At 42.5% G+C, this 24,906-nt stretch overlaps 1 protein-coding gene and 1 long non-coding RNA gene across 2 annotated transcripts; one reads left to right on the top strand and one right to left on the bottom strand.

Moving 5' to 3' along the window:
• Window positions 1–810: 810 nt before the first annotated feature.
• LOC308472083 (transmembrane protease serine 9-like) lies at window positions 811–23,569 on the bottom strand. The gene is made up of 10 exons (XM_080996571.1): window positions 22,966–23,569; window positions 18,753–18,957; window positions 13,477–13,742; window positions 12,240–12,382; window positions 10,650–10,886; window positions 6,609–6,639; window positions 6,295–6,493; window positions 5,071–5,339; window positions 3,027–3,169; window positions 811–1,815 (listed from the first exon to the last, which is right to left on the bottom strand). Exons 1-10 carry the CDS (start codon window positions 23,066–23,068, stop codon window positions 1,576–1,578), a joined length of 1,836 nt encoding a protein of 611 aa, XP_080852697.1. The 5' UTR covers window positions 23,069–23,569; the 3' UTR covers window positions 811–1,575.
• Window positions 13,752–16,607, top strand: LOC308471904. The gene is made up of 2 exons (XR_013983209.1): window positions 13,752–15,555; window positions 15,931–16,607. It is a non-coding gene; the product is annotated as an uncharacterized lncRNA (long non-coding RNA).
• Window positions 23,570–24,906: the final 1,337 nt, after the last annotated feature.

The following is a 24,906-nucleotide window of genomic DNA, read 5'->3' as shown; positions in this document are numbered from 1 at the left end:
TTCCCACTGCAGCGGTACCTATTTATCTACTTGCACTGGCGTGTTTCCAAACTGCTAGGTTGGCAGAGCAACGGGAGCTCACCCCATCGCAGGGATTCGAACCACCAACCTTCTGATTGGCAAGCCCAAGAGGCTCAGTGGTTTAGAGCACAGCACCATCTGTGTCCCTGATATAAAAATGGTAAAATATTAGGCATTAAAAATTTGCCTTCAGATGTCTTCTAAAGGTCAGGTACCAGTAGTTGTTTATTTCCTTGACATCTGATGGGAGGGTGTTCCACAGGGTGGGTGCCACTACTGAGAAGGCCCTCTTCTTGCCTGGTTCCCTGTAACCTCCCTTCTCGCAGTGAGGGAACCGTCAGAAGGCCCTCAGAGTTAGACCTTAGTGTCAGGACTGGACAATGCTTGTGTAAGAGCAACACAAGTGCCCTCCTACGATTGCCTCTTATAGGCGACCATTATGCAGTGAGGGCGGGGGAAAGCGTATCTTAAAAGGATTTAGTTCTGAATCAACTCAGTGTTTGGGGTGTGTGTAAAACTCATGCAAGGTTGGCTTTGCATCTGGCCAACTGAAGCACAGTACAGTATTGTAATTCTACAGCACTCTTTGTAACTTTTCCCATGGTGTGCATTGTACATTGTCCCCCCCCCCCAAATATTATCACAATAACCCTATGAAACAGTTTAGGATGAGAGTTCGTGACTGGCCCAAGGTTACCCCATGAGCTTCATAACCAAGTGGGGATTTCAACCCATGTCTCTTAACTACTAGAGCACACTAGGAAGAAGGACTTATGGTAGAATGAGAGCTATTTGTTTCAAGATTTATATGCCACTTTTCCGCAGCTGATAAAGCACTTGTGAACAGTTCACATCAGTATTAAACAATAAATTACAACGGTGTGTGATAAAACACTGAAACAATAATGTATCACTCAACAAACCAGTCTACCTTGTACTGATAAAGCTTGGTCCTAAACACAGGCAACTTATTTATTAGCTACCACTGATCTCACTACTGTAGCTTTTAAAATTGTACATAATAATAATGATTTTATTATTTATACCCCACCCATCAAAAAATGTAAAATATACATATATGTAAATTCTGCATGTGCTGTGCCTAGAAAGCCCAAGTCCTGGCAGTTTCCCGCTTGACTGGAGTTTTCCCCTTTCCAAGGGAAAACCCGCTCTTTAGTGATATATCAGAACAAATGGCAATCTGGGGGAAACCCAGATTCCTGTTCGCTCCAATTGAACACTAAAGAGCAGGGGTTTTTTTTCCAGGAGGATGATGGAAGCAGCATAACAAGGGGAGGCAAGGATAAACCAGTCTATATATACTTATTTTTTATTGTGAAATCGCTTTGGGAAGCTTTATGAGAAGCGATTCATAAAGGAAATTAAATGAACAGTGCTTCTGGGTTTACATCTTTGCAGATAAAACTTGTTTTTGAATTTGTCAATTCAAAGTAGATTATAAAGCATAGTAACTGTTAAATATTGCATTTTGGTAAAGATTTGCAGGAGGAAATAATTGAGTTTAAAAGTGCAATGGAAGCAGAGTTTGCCTGTTCACAGAACAAGATGAATGGTTACCCACACCACAGTTGAAAAAATCAGAACACATGGAATGCTCACAATGGAGGTTTTGCCAAGTAGGCGTGAATCTATCCAACTTCTGTAATTAGCTGCATGTATATAGATTCCTGGTAATTTTGGTCGACCACAGCCAATACCAAAGCTGGTGATTCCTACCAGATAAAACTTGTCATCATCTGGCAAATAACACATCAGAGGACCACCACTGTCTCCCTGGAAAATGAAAAATAAAGAAGACAATCTAAGTGTTGTTGACAGTATTCGGAAGGTTTCACATGCAGAGGGATTGAGATACAATCGTTTTGAGTTTTACCTCTCAGAAATCATCAAGAGAATATACTCATTGCTAGGAAATAAGGATGAGTCTGGAAATAATGAATTGGGTAATCTTCCTTTGTGGCTCAACAGCACTACCAACAGGTAAGGTAAAGGGACCCCTGACCGTTAGGTCCAGTCGTGGACGACTCTAGGGTTGCGGCACTCATCTCGCTTTACTGGCCCAGGGAGCCGGCATACAGTTTCCAGGTCATGTGGCGAGCATGACTAAGTCGCTTCTGGCAAACCAGAGAAGCGCATGGAAATGCCGTTTACCTTCCCGCCGGAGTGGTACCTATTTATCTACTTGCACTTTGATGTGCTTTCGAACTACTAGGTTGGCAGGAGCAGGGACCGAGCAACGGGAGCTCACCCCATCATGGGGATTCGAACCGCTGACCTTCTGATCGGCAAGCCCTAGGCTCTGTGGTTTAGACCACAGCGCCACCCACTCTTGAGTACCAACAGGTAGGCCACTTTAAAAATGTGATCATTTGGGGCAGGTGGGGAGAGGAATTCTAGACATCAAGCTAGTCATACAATAATAGTACTGTACATGATATTCCATTTAATGTTAGCTACCATAACAAGAGCCATGTTTTTATTACAATTCTTGCCTCACCCTCTGTTGCCAAATTCTGTTTTGGAGGGAAGCAAAGTGGAAATAAGTGAATACCCTGAATTTTTATGAATAGCTCTTCTTTCATTTATTTTATGTTTTGAAATGTATGCTCCACTTTTCTTTCTAAAGTAAACTCAAAAGTCCCCACTCTCATTTCTCAGTTACTAGTATATTTCAGTGAGCCAAAAAAGGACCCAAAAAGAAAATAGTGGTAACAAGTTCTATATCTTAACTGGAATTATGCCGCATGCAATCTCAAATCAATATTAGGCACATGAAATTATGGTATTGCTTGAATTTTACTGTGATGTGTCAATGAGACCATTTCATCAAATGAAGAAACAGCAACTTATTTCTATTAATTTTCCAACTGCTTTGGTAGTACTGTGACCGGTGTTACCCTCATCCAGTAATGATATTTGAGCTACCAACAACAAGACAACATGTTTCTTCAATTTGTTTTGAAACAGAATTATCTTCATTTTACCAGGCAAGCGTCAACATGTCCACTTTCAGAGCCAGCACAAAGCTGATTCCTTGATAGTCGTCCATTATACCAATCGTAACTATTACAGACTTCGTGTGGAAAAACTTTTATTTCAGCTTCTTGTAATATATAACTTGGTGTACCTATAATGAATACATAAAATACAGCTGGTAGTATGCCTCCGTTTAACATTCTGTAACATATTGAACAATATGCAAAAATGATGGCTGTTGACATCTATTGGTCCAAAGTAACTTTCTTAAGCCTCATGCACCGCAGCCACATCCCCATTAAAGTGCAGAGAACCTATGTCAATTGCTAAAACGGAGCTCAAAAGTCATTCCACCATCTTGGAGACGTGATGAATTTTGGTACACTGACCCTAGGTGAATACAGAGCTGTAGATACAATTCCTTTTTTAAAAAAATATTTTTTATTTATGATTTTCAATCTTATACATTTCAATAATTTTACAATCAATTTAACATTTCAAAACTCGACTTCCTTCCCCCCTTAAATTTTTATTTTATATTTTCTGCATATTCCAAATTAAATTAATCATTTATTCATCTACTTTCAATGTATACTCTCAGCTGTAGATGCAACCCCATTTATCTTTGAGTGTGCTGCATTCTCCTTTAAATTTTCTAGTGGTGCAACCTTTAAATGAGCAATCTGAATGGCTGGGCTTAACGATGGTGCAATGAGTTTAGGCATCACCATGGGTAGGGTTAGAAGTCATGGCAGCAGCGTACTAAGTTGTAATAAAATTAATTACAATAGGACCACAAGTTATGTGAGGGGTTATGTGGGATGTCAAGCAACCTTCCCAGAGCCCAGAATGCAAGGCAGAGGGCTTAAAAACTATTTCTGTGGCAGGAAAACCCTTTGTGGAAAGAGCTTTTAAGTCCTCCACCTTTCTTACTGGGCTCTGAGTCACACAAGGGTTCTGGAGGTTCTCACAAGTCTCCAGGACACTGATAAGCAAGGCTGCCCCACCCCCCTGTCTAGTCCCCCTGGTCACAGTGTGTAAAGCTGAGATCAAGTACAGTGGTACCTTGGTTCTCAAACATCTTGGTTCTCAAACTCCAAAAACCGGTAAGTAACTGTTCCAGTTTTCAAACTGTTTTTGGAAGCTGAATGTCCGATGCGGCTGTCGGCTATTGTTTCCAGGGCACCTGTACCAATCAGAAGCTGTGCCTTGGTTTTCGAACATTTCGGAAGTCAAACTTCCGGAACGGATTAAGTTTGGTGCTTTTGTTTTTGCTATTTATTTTGTGTTTTTGTTTTTGAGGCTTTTTTGGTTAATTTGTTTTTGTGACTGTGTGGAACCCAATTCAGCTATTGATTGATTGATTGATTGATTGATTGTTTGTATGACTGCGGAAATTGATAAAAGCCCCCCATCCTGACTATCATCAGTGCAGGGAAGAAAAAAATTAAATTTTCCTTTTTATCATCTACAATACTGTCTTATTTATTTTATAGTACAGTACATTGATTATTGCTTTCATTTTATGGATCAATGGTCTCGTTAGATAGTAAAATTCATATTAAATTGCTGTTTTAGGGGTTGTTTTTAGAAGTCTGGAATGGATTAATTCATTTTGCACTACTTTCTATGGGAAAGCGTGCCTTGGTTTTGGAACGGACTCCCGGAATGGATTAAGTTTGAGAACCAAGGTACCACTGTATGTGAAATGTGCATATGTTGTGGTCCTAAGTTTCTTCTGCTCATTGTCAGTTTATTTGTTTTGGCCATGAACACCTACTGAGTGTATACTTGTTGGGAAACCTGGGTTTCCTTCCGAGTAATGTGAAATAGTCCCAATGTATTCACAGCAAGGAGGTATTCTAAGATCACCAAACTAATTCTCACTCTCAATAACAAATTAGTTGAAACTATATATATATATATATATATATATATATATATATGGGTTTTATATTCTGATTTTGTTCTGTGAACCGCCCTGAGACCTTCAGGTATAGGGCGGTATATGAAGTCAATAAATAAAAAATAAAAGGAAAAGGAAATATTTACCATTCTCTTTTGTCAATCCCCATCCACTTATATAACATGGGTTCCTGTCACTCAGGAGAAGAGGGGTGCTAGGTAAACAGATGGGCTGAATATAGTCATTGTATGTGATAACCTGGCTTAATTTAAACAAGGCAATATCGTTTACGTGATTTCTTGCATCATAACGACAGTGGGGCATGATTTTCATCACCTGGCTGTTTACAGAATGAATCTTGTCTCCATAAAGTCGACGCAAGCCAAACACAGCTCTCCAAAGCTCTGGTGTTGTCCTAGGACAAAATGAAAGCCCTTGCAGAGTCAATCATTAAGCTAGGATTGCAACTTCAGAGCAATGAATTTTGTGTCTTGCTTCACCATCTGTTCAAAAATAAACATGAAGCTAGACTCATCAAACACCAAAAGAATGAAAGAGATATAATAAAAGCAACATATCCAGCAAATCTTACATTCCAAACAGATATACAGATAGGTAACACTAGTCAGAGCAAGCTCAAAACATGCTCAACAAGAGTTTCAATTCAGTTCAACTAACTTGGAATTGGGCAAAACTAGGCTTTATTTCACCCAGGTCAAAGACAGAGTTTGGCACACAATGGCACCCCTCTGGGGGCTAGCCCCTCCGTAGCTATGGCATTGCTTGGAATGCCACAATGACAATTGTGTCTGTAAATAGAGCAATGTTATTTCCTTTCCTGTTTGTGCCTTTTTTGCAGGGAGTTGATTTTATGATGCGCATTATCCCAGGGGGGAATTATATTCAGAAATTTGTTGGAGTGGACTGGGGGACATTCAGTGAATAGGATGGATCCTCCCTCTGGAACAGATAGGCAAAGCATTTCAAGTCTTTTGCCTCTTCCAGGATTAGGAGCCATTCTACCCTCCAGTTCTGCCCTGCCTCTGGTCAGGTTGGCAGATTCCTTTTTTCTATGGGTAAAGGGGGGGGGGTCCTTATTCTATATACCACTGTCTTTGTGGTTTCTCTTTTGCTTCGTTTTTGCCTCTTCCGTGTGTTTGAGAGGGTTTTCTCTGACAGATATCCATAATATAGCTATAACACTACAAATCACCTGGCCTTGCAAAAAGCTGAAATAAGATAAAGAGCCACATGTATGGATACACATACAAAAAACATTCAGTAAGTCCATATACTTATATTTGATCCATATACTTTTCTCACACCAGACACAGAAAAAAGATTGAATATATAAAGATCTGAATATATACCTGTTTTGAATGCAGTGTGCTGCTGTTAGCACGGAGTCATAATCAATTAAAGATCCAGCACATACATGAAGGTATCTTCCATTAGTATGGTGAACTTGAAGACTAACTTGCCAAGGCCATCTTCCAAGTTCAGCGTCATGTCCACCTACAATCCGTTCTTCCTCTGTGGTCTCATCTACAAGTGGCCTGGTTCCACATTCTAAATATCAAAATTTATATTGGTGAGATGCAATCCAGCAATTGGTTTGCATCTTTCCATTTATGCAAGGACTTGTGTTTGTGCACTAGTACATTCCTTGAATTGTTGGGGATACCCAGAACACCTGATGGAGACATTATGCAAACCTGAAACATTCACAGTGTGGGGGAAAATAACCCTGGTTATACTGTATTGTTGGGTTGCAAACCAAAGCCAGCCTCTGCAATATCACTGATTTTAACCTATGTTAACAGAAGACTACATTATACGACTATTGTAAGATGCTCTCTTTTTTTACCCCAACAGGGCACCTAAACCTGCAAGAAGATGGGTAAAAATCACATGTTCTAAATTGAGTAAGATCCTAGTTCCAAGGAAAGATCCAGAGTTCATGATTTTCCTCTCCCCCTTTCTGAGGGTGGACGGACAAGGGGCATCAAGAAATCTAAGACTGTTCCTGTTTTGTATGTGGGCAGCTCATTCCTTCTCTCGAAGGTGCTCTCCATAAAAGGATCTAGCCTTGTTTCCAGTCAATTAGGTAAAAAAAGGAAAAGGTAAGGGACACCTGGACAGATAAGTCCAACCAAAAGCAACTATGGGGTGCAGTGCTCATCTGGCTTTCAGGCCGAGGGAGCCAGTGTTGGTCCACAGCCAGCTGTCCAGTTCATGTGACCAGCATGACTAAACCGCTTCTGGTGCAATGGGACACCGTGACGGAAACCAGAGCGTACAGAAACGTTTATCTTCCCGTGACAGCGGTACCTATTTATCTACTTGCACTGGCGTGCTTCCGAACTGCTAGGTTGGCAGGAGCTGGGACAGAGCAACGGGAGCTCACTTCATCGCATGGATTTGAACCGCTGACCTTCTGATCAGCAAGCCCAAGAGGCTTAGACCACAGCACCACCTGTGTCCCTCCAGTCAATAGTCCCATAATCAATAGACTCCATAGTTGCCTTTGACTGGACTTAACCGTCTAGTGGCCCTTTACCTTCCAGTCAATTGAAGGGACAGAATACCCAAATCCTGTCTGAAATCACCCCAGGCTTCAATAATCACACCAGGCCTCAAAACTGTCCAAAACTCCTTTTGTCTTCTAAAAAATCCAAAACAGCTTTTCTCTGCTTGTCTCTGCTTTTCTCACAAGATGCTGTGGCAAAAGGCAAAATGTTACTTTTAAAGGCTAATGAATAGGCTCTGTTCATAGCAGGCCTGGGAAATGAATCTTATCTCATTCTAGTTGCAACACATCTGAACAAGGTGAACCCAAGGCTTCTCACCCCTCCTTTCCTGGCAAGAGTCCACAATAGTCCCAAGACAGCTTTCTGTTCATGCTCAGAGGAACTCATGGGCAGGACTCTGGAGAAAGGAGGAGGGAACTGGAAAGGGGTATATATGCTTGTGCACAGGACTGTGAACTTCGTGCATGCTTTTTGTGACTTATCACACTTGCTCCTTCTACCAGTTCATGGATGGTAGAAATAAAACCTTTTTCTCCGAAACTATTCCTTGAGTGTCTGTTGACTCCCACTTCCCTTTCCCGGGCGCAATATTTTTCCCACCCGAGGGCAAAGCCTCATAAGGCTACAAATTAATTCAAGGGTTGGTTCTAAATAATTTTTTATTTCCCCACCCCACCCCTAAAACACTGCAGGTAATTTTGCTTGCTCCAATAGGATAGAAACCGAACCCCCTCATTCTCCTTGGCCTATTTTTCCGATGGCAGCCGAGGGTCTCATTGAGCAGCCCCCTCCCCTAGCCTCGTTCCTTATGGGCGGTTCTCACGGGAGGGGAAGCCCCTAACACCGGAGGCCACTAGCAGCCTCCCTCCAGCCCCAGCCTCGAAGGGCGTGCCTGACACGTGAGAACCTGACACGTGAGAATGTGCCCGCGGGTTCCGCCGTCCAACGCCAAGCGAAGCCGGGCTCACTCTCTAGCGAGATCCCGGGCGAGGGGTTCTCGCCGGCGGCCTCGCCCAGCAGCAGGAGCAGCGCCAGCCAGCCAGCAGCCGGCGCACGAAGACGTCGCATCGTCTGTCAAGTACACAAAATGGCGGGCGGCGAGTCTTCTCCCGCTTTTTTCCCGCGCTGCCCGGCTGAGCGTCACGTGACAGCCGCGCGCTACGTTTTTCCGACGGCGGCGCCTGCGCGTTGGCGCCTCAGCCTTCGCTCCCAGTCGGCGGGTGTCGCGACTTGTCCCTCTGCAAAATGGGTCTCCCCTCCCGTCGGCGGAGGTGTCGGGAGCCGGTGGCAGCGCCTTGCTGGAGGGAGGGAAGGCTATTTCCATTCATTTCCCTGATCACAACCTTCGGGGTCACCTCGCATGCTGTACTGGAGGACGGAAACCGCCTGTTCACCCCCTCCCAATACTTCTGAAGCAGCTTTTTTGGGGGGGGGGGACTTAACTCTTATTTATAGATCTTCACAATACCAACTGTATGTACCCCCCCCTCCAGTCATGTGAGGTAGGAAAGAGATTTGTACATGGTGATCCAAGGTATCTATAATGGAGATTCGTAACTTAGCAGGAGTTTGAACTTCGGTTTCCTGTTTCATTTTGTGGCAGGTTTACTGTGCCATTAACAAGCTGAGAGGCAGAAACGCAACAGATTGAGCTTTCCTTTTTGCCGCCTTTCCACTCCAGAAACAGTATTCTGGCATATAGGTGTTTCTTTGTTTTATCTAACATTCATTACTGGACCAAGCATGGGAATGCACTCTTAAGCTCTTGTCATGTTCAGAAGCACACACTGTACTTTAGGCTGCTGTATAGAGATGGTAACAAAACAGAATAATTCTACAGTACTATGCCACAGCACTTTTTGTCCTCCTTTGTATCAAAAGAGCAAGCCTGTATTCAAAATGCTATGTTCCTGTAAAAGGGACTGACTCAGGGTTCAACACATGGCTGTTTTCTTATCTCTTCCAGGGACACAGGTGTATCGGGAAGTTTTTAATGTTTGACATTTTATTACGTTTTTATATTCTGTTGGAAGCCGCCCAGAGTGAATAATATTCACCTCACCCCCCACGCCCAGGTGAATAATATTCACCACACCCCCCACGCCCCATCTTTAAGTTGGGCACCAGCAACGGAAAGTGAAGGATTCCCATAAATACTACACCTGGGTTTCAAATAGGTTGACATTCAACTGCAAAATTTATTATCAAGCACGGTATAATTGTATGGCATTGTTTGTTAGGCAACTGTCATGTACATTTTTTCTAGAATAATAAAAAAATGGGTAAGATTTGAATTCCACAAATTATGAGTCCTCTGCTTAAACATTAATAAAAATATGTTTGTATCATATGCTCAGTGACTGTTTTCAGAGCATGCCTGTTAGCCCATTTTGAAGAGTGTGATGGTTGCAATGTAAATCACACATGTTAACTGCCTTTCGGGTTCATATTTTAAAATTAAGGGTGAAATAATATATTTGAATCTTATTTTGTTCTGTGAGCCACACTGAGGTGTCTGGGTATAGGGCAGTATATAAATTCAGTAAATAATAATAAAAATACAAAGCATATAGGTTGTTTAAAAATAAAGGACTGGATGCAAACTAATAACACAATCCCTTACATAAACACACGTTGATGGGGACTGGATGAAATGTAATCGCCTCTCTGCCATGGGATGGGGGTTGCCATGGGATGGGGGTTGCTTTGCAGATGCCCCAGAATCGTTCAAAAAGTTACTGCCAGTGGTAGCTAGCAGCCACAAAACAGGCATTGCAGGGTAGAGTCAGGGTCCTGGCAGCTTTGGGTCTGTTGGACCCAAAGTCCCACAGACTCCCTGAGAGGTTTGATATTCAAGGCCTCTCAGCTATATCAGACTGGAGCTGGCACAGCAAAAAATATCCCTCCCCTCCCCAACATCTGCCTTGGTCAGCATGAGTCAGCAGGACTTTTGATGTGGCAACATATTTGTCACTCCACTGCTGTTTCTAAGTCCAGTTTGGGTTGCTCTGTGTGTCACTTTTCATTCCCAATTAAATCCATGGGACAAACTACACTTTGATTTCAACGGGATCTTAATGCCTGAATCCAGATCAATGAATTTGGCTAAAACACATTTGTCAAGAAAAAGAAGTAAATTCAGAAAACAATTCGAGATTATTCTAGTTCAGTGGAGTAGAAGTTTGCCTGTTTTAGAAAATGAGGTGGAAAGTTACCCATCCAGCAGTTGAAAAGATCAGGACAAACTGAATGCTCACAGTGGTGGTTTTGTTGTCAGATACATGTGAATCAATCCAACTTCTGTAATTTGCGGCACGGATATAGACTCCCGGTAATTGTGGTCGGCCACAACCAACACCACTGCTGGTGATTCCTACCAGATAATACTTGTCATCTAGGAAAGAACACATCAGAGGACCACCACTGTCTCCCTGGAGGATAAAAAATAAAGAAGACAACTTGAGTGCTGCTGAAGGTATTCTGGAGATGTAGCGTGCATAGAAATTATGATAGTAGGGGCTGTATCTAATGCTGGAGCTTTACGGGTGCAATAGGCTTCCATGCACACAGTGGAACTTCCTTTCCCTTCCGTGTGCACCCTCAGAAACAGTTCTGGAGGGTTGAAAAACCAAACCGATTTTGGGCATTGCAGGGGAGGAGAGGAAGTGGAAGTCCTGTTTGTGAGTGGAACTCTACTCACACAGCACTGGATAGAATTCAGTAAGTCTGAGCTATGCCTTCCATGTAAGCCTCCCAGAGAGCTTTGGCAGTGTTGAGCGACAGACTAAATGCTACTAATAAGTAACTATAAACAAAAGTTATCAAAAGAAAAATAGATTGCTAGGAAAGATGGATGTGGGAAAGCTGGACTTTGTGGAACAGCACTAACCATAACTATGTCACTTACAAAAAATTGGTAATGCCTATTCTGGGAATTCCAGCTACAAGCTCAGTAAGCCTGATGAGAAATTTACTCTACGCATTGAAGTGCGCATGGCGCTCCATCCAGTTTTTGCTCTCGTAACAAGGCATTATGTACACAGGTGTTGAGAAGAACATTCCTCACTCTCTATTTTGAAAGCAACTAATGTGGTCCAAGTGTTCTGAATGGAAGAAAATGAACACACTCTGACTATTCTATAAAGTTCCTCCGCTTTTATCCCCTACCCCACCCCTTAGCAGTCTTTACTGAGGTAAACAAGTTATTAAAAATCACGGTGAAGGCTTTTTTACTTCAGCTGGAAGTATGCCCAGATTTGCACATTCCTTGAAATCTGTATTAGAAATCTAGTTCCACTAGGGCTGCCATATGAAAAATCGCAATTCTTTTGGTGTTTTTGTCACACACAAAAAGCTCAACAAAACAACTTTGGGGTTTGTCTTTAAAAAAGTGCAACAATTTCTGGGTTTTCCTTTTTAAAAGCTCATTTTGGGGGGGGGTTCTTCCTAAAAAAGCCTCAACAACTTTCATGGTGTCCTGGCTTTTACTTTTTGAAATATGGCAACCCTAGTTCCACTTTTTCTCCAATTCTCCTTTTGTCTTTTCAAGTGTATACTTGCAAGGGGGAACTTTTTATTATTTTTGTTCAGTGTATAAGGGATACTTATGCACTATTGTAAATAATAAATGTTTTAGCACATGAACATGAACAAATTTGTATGTTTCTGGAACTGACTATGGTGTTACACTGACATATAATTGTGTTACTACCAGGTAGTAAAGTTTGACTTAGCAACCACATGGCTGGAGGTTTCGCCAATATGTTTTTCAAATGGAATTTTACCTGGCAGCTATCGACACTCCCGTTTTCAGTACCAGCACAAAGCATATTCAATGATACTGCCCCAGCATACCAATCAAATTTGTTACAGATTTGCTGTGGAATAATGTTGACTTGAGCTTCTTGTAATATACGTACAGCTTTGCCTATAATGAAAACACAAGACAAAGGTGGAAGTATGCTAATTTGTTGTTTAATAATCTGGAATGTACAGGACAACAGGGATATTAGTAGCTCTTGGGTCAGTACATCTTTCTTAAGCCTACTGCACCAGACCCCCATTCTCCATGCATAATCTACATTAGTTGCTAAACTAAGGTTCAAGAGTTACGGTGTGTACTTTTAAGAAACTAATGCAGAACTCAATTTTCTTTTCATTTTTCCAGTAGTGCAATTGTTTAATGAGTGTGGCTATGTGTAAAGATAGTACATTGAATTTAGATCCCACCACTGAGAGTGTTAGTAGTAGTGTCTACTGTGCAATAAGATGTCATTATGGCTTGGCAAACAGATGTAAATTCAGTAGATTCACTGTCACATTATTTGCTTTGGCCAGTTGTAAACTGTTTGAACTGCTATACATATTATAAAGATTTTATTATGGCTATCACTATATTATGCATGGTAGTTCAAACAGTTTACAAATTAGCCAGGTTTACAAATTAGCCAGGTTAGTTTGGTGCACAATATGAGAATTATGATGTTTGCACAGGTTTGGTCAGAGCAAAAGCCAGAGTAATTGAGTATCTGAATAACTGGCATATTTTTTTGTAGAATAGACCAGCATCTACTCCTCCTTGCCACAAAAATGACTCATTATATATTGAGTCATGTATTGTGCCTTTATCCTCAGATTCCACTTAGAAATACTAGAAATCTGGATTAAATGAGGAAAATACAAGCTGCCATTGGGATAATGACATCCAGAGGAACCTACAAAATACTTGCAGACATGAAGAACACTGATCCTGCAATAACAGCAATCCAGAAGCACCCGTAGGTACAGGAAAAGCTTTTGGGGAAATCCGAAAGTGTTCTAAGTCAGCCAGGAAAAGGTTGCCATACTATGGAGCTATGTATGTGCTCATGGCAGTGCCACTGATCTGAAGATCCATGTTCTCCCCATGTATGAAATAAGTTGAACTGCTTCAATGGGACTTACTTTCCAGCTAAGTATGCAGCTGGAGATAACTTAATTCTCACTAGTAACAAAAGTTTAAAGGAAAAATAAAAGATTTACCATGTTCATATGTGCTTCCCCATCCACTTATGTAACACGAGGTCTCATGAGACAGGAGAGGAGGAGTGTCAGGTAAGCAGATGGGCTGAATATAGTCATTGTACTTGACAGACTTGGCAAGATGAAACAAGGCAACATCATTTTCAAAGGTGCCCCATTCAAAGTCAGAATGGATTGTGATAGTGCTGACCTTCTGTATTACAGTACGAGAGTGGGGTTTATACAGATGATGCAAGCCAATCACTGCCCTCCAAGATTCTGGACTCCTAGGACAGAATAAAATCCCTTCTAGAGTAAATAATTAGTGCAGAAGTTCCTATTTCAGACTTTAAAATTTGAGAGCAACAGCAAAACCGGGTCAACATACATGCAATCATTCCCCTTCAGGAACTCTACTCAAACTATGAACTTGGAATCTTGTCATGGCTCACTCTTCATAAAAGCTAGCCTATGAGTTTTGCTTTTTATGTCATTTAAATAGTATATTAGTTTTATGGAAATTTATTCGGAAATTCTATTCAGAATCAAAAATAAAGTGCAAAAAAGACAAGAAAAATAGGAGGTAATTGAAAGATCGTCCATCAATGCAAAGAACTGCACAGATAATTTTGCATTTGACACTAGAACTTTTGAGTAGAAATTATACCAGAGCACTTTTGAATGGGAAGAGCTGCATAAGCAGTTTATGCATCAGTATATACACCTGTTGCTCAAAGTAAACAATCCCTTGGACATGCCATAGTGAATCATGGAAGCCATACAGAGAGAAAAGATAAGTGTCATTTGTACTCTACAATGGTACAAGTTTCATGATATGCGGCTCTTTTAAAACCTGAACCTATGGTGAAAATCCTTTTGCTGAGAAATCCTACTGGAACTTCTAGGTCAGCGCTTTTCAAACTTTTCAAGTTGGTGGCACACTTTTTGGACAAGCATCATTTCACGACACAGTAATTCAGTTTTACTAGCACACTGGAGGTTAAGCTAACCCTTTCCAGCCCCTACTTAAGCCCAGTCAAAGGCAACTACGGGGTTGTGATGCTCATCTTGCATCAGGCCTAGAGAGCCAGCATTTGTCCAGACTGCTTTCTGGGTCATTTGGCCAGCATGACTAAACCGCTGCTGGCACATGGAGGACCATAATGAGTGCCAGAGTGCATAGAAACACTTTTTACCTTGACACAGCGGTACCTATTTATCTACTTGCACTGGCATGCTTTTGAACTGCTAGGTTGGCAGAAGGCAGGACAGAGCAATGGGTGCTCACCCTGTCACGTGGATTTGAACCGCCAACTTTCCAGTCGGGAAGCCCAAGAGGCTCAGTGATTTAGATCACACAGCCACCGGCTCCACTATCTGTAGAAATGAGCCAGAGTCAACGAAAGCTTATGCCGGTAACACTTGTGAAGTCTTTAAGGTGCCTCAATGCTTACTGTTTCTCCTGCAAGAGGCTAACATGGCTGCTCTCCTGCAAAGCCTACTGATAATACATCCAAAAAAAGTTCGTTGGGGTGTGTGTGTGACTTTTTCATATAATTGGTTGACATGCAAAGTGCACCACTGATGAGCTCTGATCTACATGTACTTTTCATTTTGCTGGTTCTCCGGCCCCTGCAATTCCGTTGCTCTTGGTCACCAAAGTATGTTGGTGATACAGATATTGTTTTTGTGTTGCATGCCACTTAGGTTTTTAGAATATTAAGCATTTTAGAAATGCTTTTAAATGAAGAAAAAGTGCCCTTCATAGCATCCCCATTCTCAGCTGTTACACGTTACATTAGCATGCATGGCTGAGGGTTAAAATGGCACATTTATGTTGAAAAATTCCAATAACTATCTACTTGCGCTGGTGTGCTTTCAAACTGATAGGTTGGCAGAAGCTGGGACAGAGCGATGGGACCTCACCCCGTCACGCGGATTCAAACCACTGCGGATTTGAACCACCACCCTTCCAATCGGCAAGCCCAAGAGGCTCAGTGGTTTAGACTACTGCGCCACCCGCTCCCCTGCAACACACCTACACACTGCAGTCAGCACATTAATTTGTCGCGGCACACAGTTTGGAAAGCTCTCTTCTAGGTAAAGGTAAAGGTACCCCTGCCTGTACGGGCCAGTCGTGTCCGACTCTGGGGTTGCGTGCTCATCTCGCTTAAGAGGCCGGGAGCCAACGCTGTCCGAAGACACTTCCGGGTCATGTGGCCAGCGTGACGAAGCTGCTCTGGCGAGCCAGCACCAGCGCAGTGCACGGAAACACCGTTACCTTCCCGCTATAAAGCGGTACCTATTTATCTACTTGCACTTGGGGGTGCTTTCGAACTGCTAGGTGGGCAGGAGCTGGGACCGAACGACGGGAGCTCACCCCGCCGTGGGGATTCGAACCGCCAACCATGCGATCGGCAAGTCCTAGGCACTGAGGTTTTACCCACAGCACCACCTGTGTCCCCTCTCTTCTAGGTATTGAATCCTAAATGAGCGTAGCTGTGATAGAAAAGCAATTAAGTATCCAACTATGAGGTTAACAATGGCATTTTAAGGTGGGCTAGATTCTGATCTGGAGGTCAATGTGGGGTGGAGGAGGTAGGCCAAAGGAGGGCAATTTGTTTAGGTGGGGGCAGCTGCTTCATGTGGTGTACAGCTGCTACAATCAGTAGCCAAATAAGCCATATTTCCCAATACTGCAGTTGAAACACCACTACAAGATCATAACAGAATGTCATTCCTGTCAGGGTATTTTGGAGCGTCACGGCGACCCACAAAACAACCAATGACAGCAGCAATGCTCTGCTTGAAGTAGTAGGAGAAAATTGTTTTTAGTAAGGCACCACTCCCCCCAAAAACTGTTCAACTTTCTCCCAGAAATGAAAATGCCTTCCTGCTTTGAAGGTTATTTAAAGGACTGACACTGGCTTCTGATGTCACAGAAGCATACAGACTGCATCTAGACAGCCTTTCTGTGATTCTGTTGTGTCGCAGATCTGTGAAAATGGCACATATCGAAAATTTAGCCTATACCCTCACAGTATGATACTATTCCTATATGGGCTGACACAGCAATTCATTATTTTTTCTCTAGAACTTGGGCTATTGAGGGCCCATCTGTGTGGAAGAGAATTGGTGCCACTCAAAAATAAGTGGATTATTTCTGCATATTCGGGGACTTCCTAGATCTGCAGTATTTAAATTAAATAAAAAATATATATTTACAAAGACAAAGAAGCAAAAGCCTGACATGAATCTGAATTTTGGGGCCTAACAGAATCTTAACATCTTAGCTGAGAAGGAAAAGAAAAAAGAAAACCTGAGGTGGGGAAAAGAAGGAATTGGCATGCTCAAGACCAAATGGGTTTGGGACAAGCTTCAAGTGACGCTAAATGATTTCTGCCTTCACTGTGCATGCAAATACCAATGAGGGAAATGTGTAGGTATGTCATTATAATTATGGGATCAGAGTGCTATAGAAAGAAATTAAGCTGCCATACACCATCAGTCTATTTGTCCACCTAGATCAGTATTGTGCTGATTGTGCTATATTGTGATTCATAGTGGCTCTCTCAGACAGGTTTTTCCCTACACTTGACCCTTTTAACGCAGCAGATAGGTTGGGAGATGAGGAGGGCCCTCCCTCCTGAAAACTCCCCCCTTCTACCAGCCAGACCTGAAAAGGGCTATAAGGTTTTTATTCCAAGCTGGATAGAACCTTGAACAGGAGGAGGACTTTTAGGGACTGAGGATACACTGCAGCTTTTTGTTTCTTGCTTGTTCTGTCTAATAGTGAACTCAGTGGTTAAGTTCGGGAGTGAAACAGGGATATTAAAAAAACAAAACAAGTACATAAAAATAGCCTGCTGGGCAACTTACACTCCCACCTCACGAGAGAGAGAAAAGAACCTTCAATAAATGGATGTTGGGCAGATAGTGTGAGTTTAGAAATCTGATCTATCGTTGAGGCTAATTCAGCTGTCGAATGGTGAAGATGTCAATTCAGAGGGCAAGATGGTCTGATTAAGCCCCTAACATTTAAAAGTATACTGTAAGTGATCGTTAGAGTTGGGAGATAGGCACCATGAGCTACAAACAAACAAACAAACACTCCTTTCCTGTGCTGCCCTCCCCACCCAGTTTTCTTACCCTTCACCATAAAGTCCCAGAGTGGGTAACAACATAATCATATAATTAAAAACAGGTAAATGTGTAAAAATAACTATAGTAAAGTGGCATTCCAGTCCATCTTGCAGATGATTCTCCTGGAGTGTGGATATATCATTTTTGGGGACTCAGAGTTTGAGGTACACATCTCCACTTCTTTTGTACCTATTTTGAGTATTATTAGCATAATTATATTACTTTAATAAGACTGCATTATTATACAATACTATATGAGCTATTAAGGAAACAACCAAAACTTAAGTACATAACTGTTATGTAGATGTTATGGTTCATGAAATAAGTGCTTCAGGAGGATGGCTGGTGGCTATTTTGGAAAGAAGGTTTCCATGGACATATGCCAGCCTGCAGGTTCTATCTACCCAACTTTTTTTTTTGACAAGCTATGTATTCTATAGCAACCACATGGAAATTGTCATCAGTAAAGACTGTCCTACAGAAGTATTGCACGGATTGGATTAAATTAAGTGTTCAGATTTATGTCTGGCAACCAGCCCTGAACTTGAAAACCACAGTACAGTGGTGCCTCACAAGACGAAATTAATCCGTTCTGTGAGTCTCTTCATCTTGCGGTTTTTTCGTCTTGCGAAGCACGGCTATTAGCGGCTTAGCGGCTATTAACGGCTTAGCGGCTATTAATGGCTTAGCGGCTTTAAGAAAAAGGAAACAAACTCGCAAGAACTCGCAAGACGTTTCGTCTTGCGAAGCAAGCCCATAGGGAAATTCGTCTTGCGGAACGACTCAAAAAACGCAAAACCCTTTCGTCTAGCGAGTTTTTCGTCTTGCGAGGCATTCGTCTTGCGGGGCACCACTGTATTATATGGCATAATGGGGAAAGGTTTCAGAATGGTAGGAAAAACTGAAATCTTCCCCTCTTCCTTTTCTCCCTCCTCTTTCCCCTGAGCCATGGCCAACGCTATAGGGCTCCTGCTCTGGTATGGTTCAATTAGGCTAGCTGAAGACACATGAACCAAAACACCCCTGTTAAGGGTTGGCAATATACAGTACTAAAACATTTTTTTCCCAGATCCCCCCCTTGTGGGTAGAGACCAATACATGTCCCTCAAGCACAAAACTGACAGAAAAAGATTCAGAACAAAAAAAATACATACATATTTACTTTAATGCAGTGTGCTGCTGTCAGCACTGAGTTGCTATTAATTAAAGATCCACCACATATATGGTAAAAAGATTCTCCAGGAGCAGGTTGAGCTTGTAGACTAACTTGCCATGGCCAAGCCCCAAGCTGAGCATCATGTCCACCTATAATCCGAGATCCTTCTGCTGTCTCATCCACAAGAGGCCTTCTTCCGCATTCTAAAAATAAAAAAGTTGTACTGGTATTTCAGTGTAAAACACAGCAGGCATTCAGCAACAATACAATATAGCCATTGTTTCAACCGTGCAATCTGACACAGTTCTGTTATCAGATTGCTTTCTGTTGGAGATTATGCAAGCATGAAGGCTTCTGTGAATCATTAAATAATCTTATTGTCAGATGCCGGCCTAAAAGAACACACCAACTTGTTTGATTGAGGTTAACAGAGTGCATGCCTCCAGGATGGTGGCCAAACATATAACAGAAGCCAAAACATAAGAGGTCAATGTGACTGGGACCAGAGTAGCATACAAATTTCATTCACATTCATCCACCCAGTAATTTAAATGCATCCCCTTCTCTCCTTCCTCTTCCCTCCCCAGATGCATTCAAGCTTAAGAGAAAAAGTCAGAGTCACACAAATGGAATGTGTGTGTATATAATTTTATTAAAATTATATCCTGCTCTTCCTTACAAAGGAGTTTTATTTCCTAAGCTGAATTGCTGCTCAGACTCCTGGCAATGTTTTTTTTGGGGGGGGGGGCAGAGGTGATTAACCTTTCCCTCCCAACTGCTCCTCACAGCAATTTAGCTTCAGGAAAAGGTTCCAGTTGTTGTGTATGGAACCTTTTTCTCTAAATGGGGAGGGGGTGGCAGCACATGGGAAAGAGAGGATTGTTAAGTTTTCCCACCTCAGCTGCCACTGTTCCCTGAAAATTTCACCCAGAAGGCAATTCAAGTTAAGGGAAAGGCTCCATTTGCACAAATGTTTCTTCCTCTTCTTTTTACTACAAAAGGCACATGTTTATGAACAGAAACAAAGGAGTACAAAACATTACAATTTTTAAGAGATATTATGGAAGGTATTGTTATAGAAAAAATTGGGGTTGGCTTTTGCAGCCCAACTCTCCATCAAGGGATTCAGTGTCCCTTAAGACAGTTATTGGTCACAGAAGAATGGATGGAGGCAGGAACCAGTCAAAGCAAGGCAGATCTTTATTTTCCTGTTGCACCAGAGTCCTCCCTCCCTTGCAAGGAGGTGAGAAGGGCCCACAACACCAGTGTATAACAGCTTTTGAAGACTTAGAAATTGCCCAGCCCCTTATTCAAAGACCACCCAAAAGCATCACACAAGCATCATGGAAAGAGGCAGTCTACAACAGAAATTTGAGGGTGTGGCTTGTCTCCTGTTTGTCAAGATACCTAATGTGTGCTGACTGCCTTATTCTGGCTAGTTTGAGCCATCCTCTTGAAATGGTAAATAACCTAGTTTCTGAAATCATGGCCACAGACCTCCCATATTCATACACAAAATGTGCTCTTTTGATTGGATTTGAAGGACCTGTAAGTTAAAAGAACTATTGGGAGAGGTTTTTCCAAGATACAGTGGTACCTCGGGTTAAGTACTTAATTTGTTCCAGAGGTCCGTACTTAACCTGAAATTGTTCTTAACCTGAAGCACCACTTTAGCTAATGGGGCCTCCTGCTGCTGCCATGCTGCCGGAGCACGATTTCTGTTCTCATCCTGAAGCAAAGTTCTGAAGCACTATCCTGAAGCACTATTTCTGGGTTAGCGGAGTCTGTAACCTGAAGCGTATGTAACCTGAAGTGTATGTAACCCGAGGTACAACTGTATTTTCTTCTGCAGAGGAAATAGCTGGGGTCATTAAGAGTCAAGATGGCTTCAGGATTGCTCTCCTATACTATTTCAGACATGTAGCTTAGGTACTTATGTATGAGTGTTTACCTTGTGCACTTATGAACACACGTTTTATTTATGACACCTTAGAATTCTTATAACAGTACATAAAAGACACACACACACACAAAAAGACACAGGAAAGGGAAAAGATAACAGTACAATTCAACAAGTTGAGTACTTTTCATTACAAAACAAAACACTTGATGTAAATTATTACTGTAATGTGGCATAAAGTCTAAATCAGTGGTTCCCAGTTGGCTAATTACTGAGAATCTCCTATTTTTCAAAAGCCAAGCCACAGACCCCCTGCTTTTGCAAATTTTGATAACTCTATGATAATTACCTCTGCAAAGCAATTTTTTAGGGTAGCCCCTAACAAGCAAAGGTATATTAAAAAATAAGCAAAGGTATACAAAAAAACACAGACTATAAAAACTGTGATATTACCATGTAAAAAATTAGTGGGGATGGGCTGTGGACCCCATGGGGGCATTTCACAGACCCCCAGAGGTCCCCAGACCCCTAATTGGGAACCACTGGTCTAGATAAAAAACTCAGACTAAACTAAAATCTGATAAAGCGTTTCACAATCCTGCAAAAAGAATTAAATAAAAATAAAAATACAGTATGAAAAGTCCCAGAGCAGATCCAGGCCTGTTTCTCTATTGCTGCAACAAAATGACAAAGGAGAAACAAAGTCTAAACAGAGGTGAAGGGGCAGATCTCATTCCAATTCGTCTGTGCGACAGCACCCTGCAAAAACTTGAATCAGAATTCCCACCTGGAAATATCACAATCTCATCTATGCTCAAGATCTAGTTTACAAGATTAAAACTAGAACTTGTTTTTCTTCTTCTTCACATGGTTAGACAGCATTACATTAAAACAACAACAACTGAACATAAAAGGCTTTTGGAAAGGCAATTCTTCTTAAAACTTTTCCATTATTATGAATTATGGAAATCGATTTAATGGCCTATGTGGCTTGCTTCTAAAAGGGCACAGCAGCCTTACTGAACAGGTCAGATATGCTTACAAAGCTGATTAAATTTCAAGCCAATATTGCTTGAACTGGTACACTTCACGTGTATTCTTAAATTGCTGAAAGTGACATCTTACACCGTTTCCGCCCCAAAGCAGCACTGACAACCTAACAAAACCTCCTTTCTTCCAGAGCTTAGAAAAGGAATGTTGCAATCATATGAACTTTAGGGGCAGAGATCGACACCGACCGTGCGCCTGTGGCATTGTTACATGGTAATTCAGAAAATAGAGACATCACCTTGCCGACAAAGGTCCGTATAGTTAAAGCTATGGTTTTCCCAGTAGTGATGTATGGAAGTGAGAGCTGGACCATAAAGAAGGCTGATCGCCGAAGAATTGATGCTTCTGAATTATGGTGCTGGAGGAGACTCTTGAGAGTCCCATGGACTGCAAAATCAAACCTATCCATTCTTAAGGAAATCAGCCCCGAGTGCTCACTGGAAGGACAGATCCTGAAGCTGAGGTGCCAATACTTTGGCCACCCCATGAGAAGAGAAGACGCCCTGGAAAAGACCCTGATGTTGGGAAAGATGGAGGGCACAAGGAGAAGGGGACAACAGAGGACGAGATGTTTGGATAGTGTTCTCGAAGCTACCAGCATAAGTTTGACCAAACTGCGGGAGGCAGTGGAAGACAGGGGTGCCTGGTGTGCTCTGGTCCAGGGGGTCACGAAGAGTCGGACACGACTAAACGACTAAACAACAACAACAAAAATTCAGAAAATTACTAAATGGGGGAATTACTCGAATTAAATCCACTTTCGCATCGCGTGCGCTTCCAAACAGGTTTGGGCGTTTTCCCCCTTTGACTTAAACTCCACCACGTATAGCATCAAGCGCAGTTTGACAGGAGCAGAAGGAAGGAAAAAGGGTAGAGTTTTCGCTGCCTTCTTTTCCTAACATTAGATCCACGTGCTTCGACCTCCAGGAAAAACAGCAGCCAGGCAGAGCGGCAAACCGAGGGCCGCTTAACTTGGGAAGAGATCCCAGTAATCGGGAGAGTAGAAGGAAGAGCTGTCCGGGAAGAAACAGCTGAGGATTCCATCACGCCAGGAGGCATCCCTCCACGTGCGCGACTCTCCTTGGCACGCCCCTTACGCACTCTGCGTCCGTCGCACTGGAGGCTGCCGGGAGTCGTAGTTCGGAAGGGGACTCCGCGCGCAGGCGCACTTCCGCCCAAGGCCCTCAACGTGTGAGGGAACCTGCCCTGCCCAAGCGCCCGCTGCCGCACCCACGGGAACCAGGGGGGACGCCGGGCTCACCGTGTGCGGGGACTTTGGAGGGCAGAGCTCCGGGCAGGGGTCCGTACAGCAGCGCGAGGAGCGCCAGCGAGGGCCCGGCTGCGGGGCGAAGGCTCCGCCGCATCGTCCGTCGAGGGAGAAAAAATGGCGGCCAACTTTCCCCCACTCTCGCCGTCTTTCCCTCTCCTCGGCCGGAGTGACGTTGGGAGCGTCACGTGACGGGGGCCGAGAGGATTCTGCGCTCGGCGGCCTCCCGCTCTTGCATTTGCCGGGAAAGGGCGCGCGGGACGGAAGCGAGGTCCGCGCGAAACTCTGGCGGGACGAAACCTCCCTCCCTAATGGGGCAAACATAACCGCGAGGCCGATCGAGCCGCGGTTGCGAGGGATTTCTGCGCGATTTAAAGCCCATTGCAAGAAAGCTGAGGGAATACATCCCCAGCCTTCGAGAAATCTTTTTTGGAAGTAAAATTTAAAGTTAAGATTTGACTCAGATCCTTCTTCTTTTTGTTTCGTTTTCGATAAAGAATTGCATTGCAGCCGCACCGCCGACACACCTCCTTCCTTTACTGGTTGGTTTGATTTGCGGCAATTGCTTTATTATTAATTATTATTTGAATTTATATACCGCCCTATACCCAGTTGGTTTGATTTGTGGCAATTGCATTATTATTATTATTAATAATAATGATTGAATTTATATAGCACCCTATACCCGGAGGTTCACAGAAAAGATCAATATAAAAACCACAATATATAAAAAATCAAAATGAAAACAACCCCCAAAGGAGCCACATTTTAAAAGGGCATAGGATGTCAATCAGATCAACCAAAAGTCTGGTTAAAAAAAAGAATGTTACAAATTAAATTTCCAATAAACAGCAAGTCAGCAGTAAGCAGGTGTGTATACATACACCTTCGTTTCGTGCATGGAAGCATAGAGTTGGAAAGGGATCCCGAGGGGCATCTAGTCCAACCGCCTGCGATGCAGGAATCTTCTGCCCAACATGGCTGGCTAAGCTTAACTGCTAGTGTGGTGTAGTGGTTAAGAGCGGTAGTCTCGTAATCTGGGGAACCGGGTTCGCGTCTCCGCTCCTCCACATGCAGCTGCTGGGTGACCTTGGGCCAGTCACACTTCTCTGAAGTCTCTCAGCCCCACTCACCCCACAGAGTGTTTGTTGTGGGGGAGGAAGGGAAAGGAGAATGTTAGCCACTTTGAGACTCCTTAAAAGGAGTGAAAGGCGGGATATCAAATCCAAACTCTTCTTCTTCTTCTATAAAGCAATGAAGAGGGTGGTAATACAAGGACTACTGCAATCGACACAATATCACCAAGACAACTATCTGTAAACAATCAACATCCATAAAAATGGCAAAAGTAGTTTCTCAAATTGGTTTTATCTTAAACAGTAGCAAACACAGTAAATAAAGAGTTCACCTGTACTATGACAGTGGTTCAGTGCTCATGTCTTCTCATGTTTAATTCCTAAGCTTAGGAGATCATTGACCCTTTGATGAATTTACGAAGTTGGCATCAACCCCACTGCATATACTTAGGTAGGTATATGAAATATAGTCAAGAAATACCAGAATATCATGAACATTTATTAATCATCCACCATTACCAGGAACTGCAAAAATTAAAAATAAATCTGGCATACTGTTGGATTGTGAAATCTTGTTAAATATAAGGTTCCACATTGGCAAGGAAGATACATGCCCATACTGTTTATTTCTGAGGCTCATGATGATTATTCTTTTGTACTATTCCTCATTAAGATTTCCTACTACTATACCCTTTTCAACCCCTGGCTCTTTATTCACCCCTAAACTGTAGGGGGTCAATATCAACCAGTTCCAGAACCCAGGTATAAATGCATATTTAACATGTAGAATATGGTAGTGCTAAAGGGATGTTAAAATACCTTTGGGATAGAGTTTTATCTGTAAAATATGTACTGCTAT

This window comes from Podarcis pityusensis (assembly GCF_964106645.2).
Source record: "Podarcis pityusensis genome assembly, chromosome: 2".
NCBI lineage: Eukaryota > Metazoa > Chordata > Lepidosauria > Squamata > Lacertidae > Podarcis > Podarcis pityusensis.
Note: the sequence above shows the minus strand (reverse complement) of the source record. Positions and strands in the feature narration are given on the sequence as shown.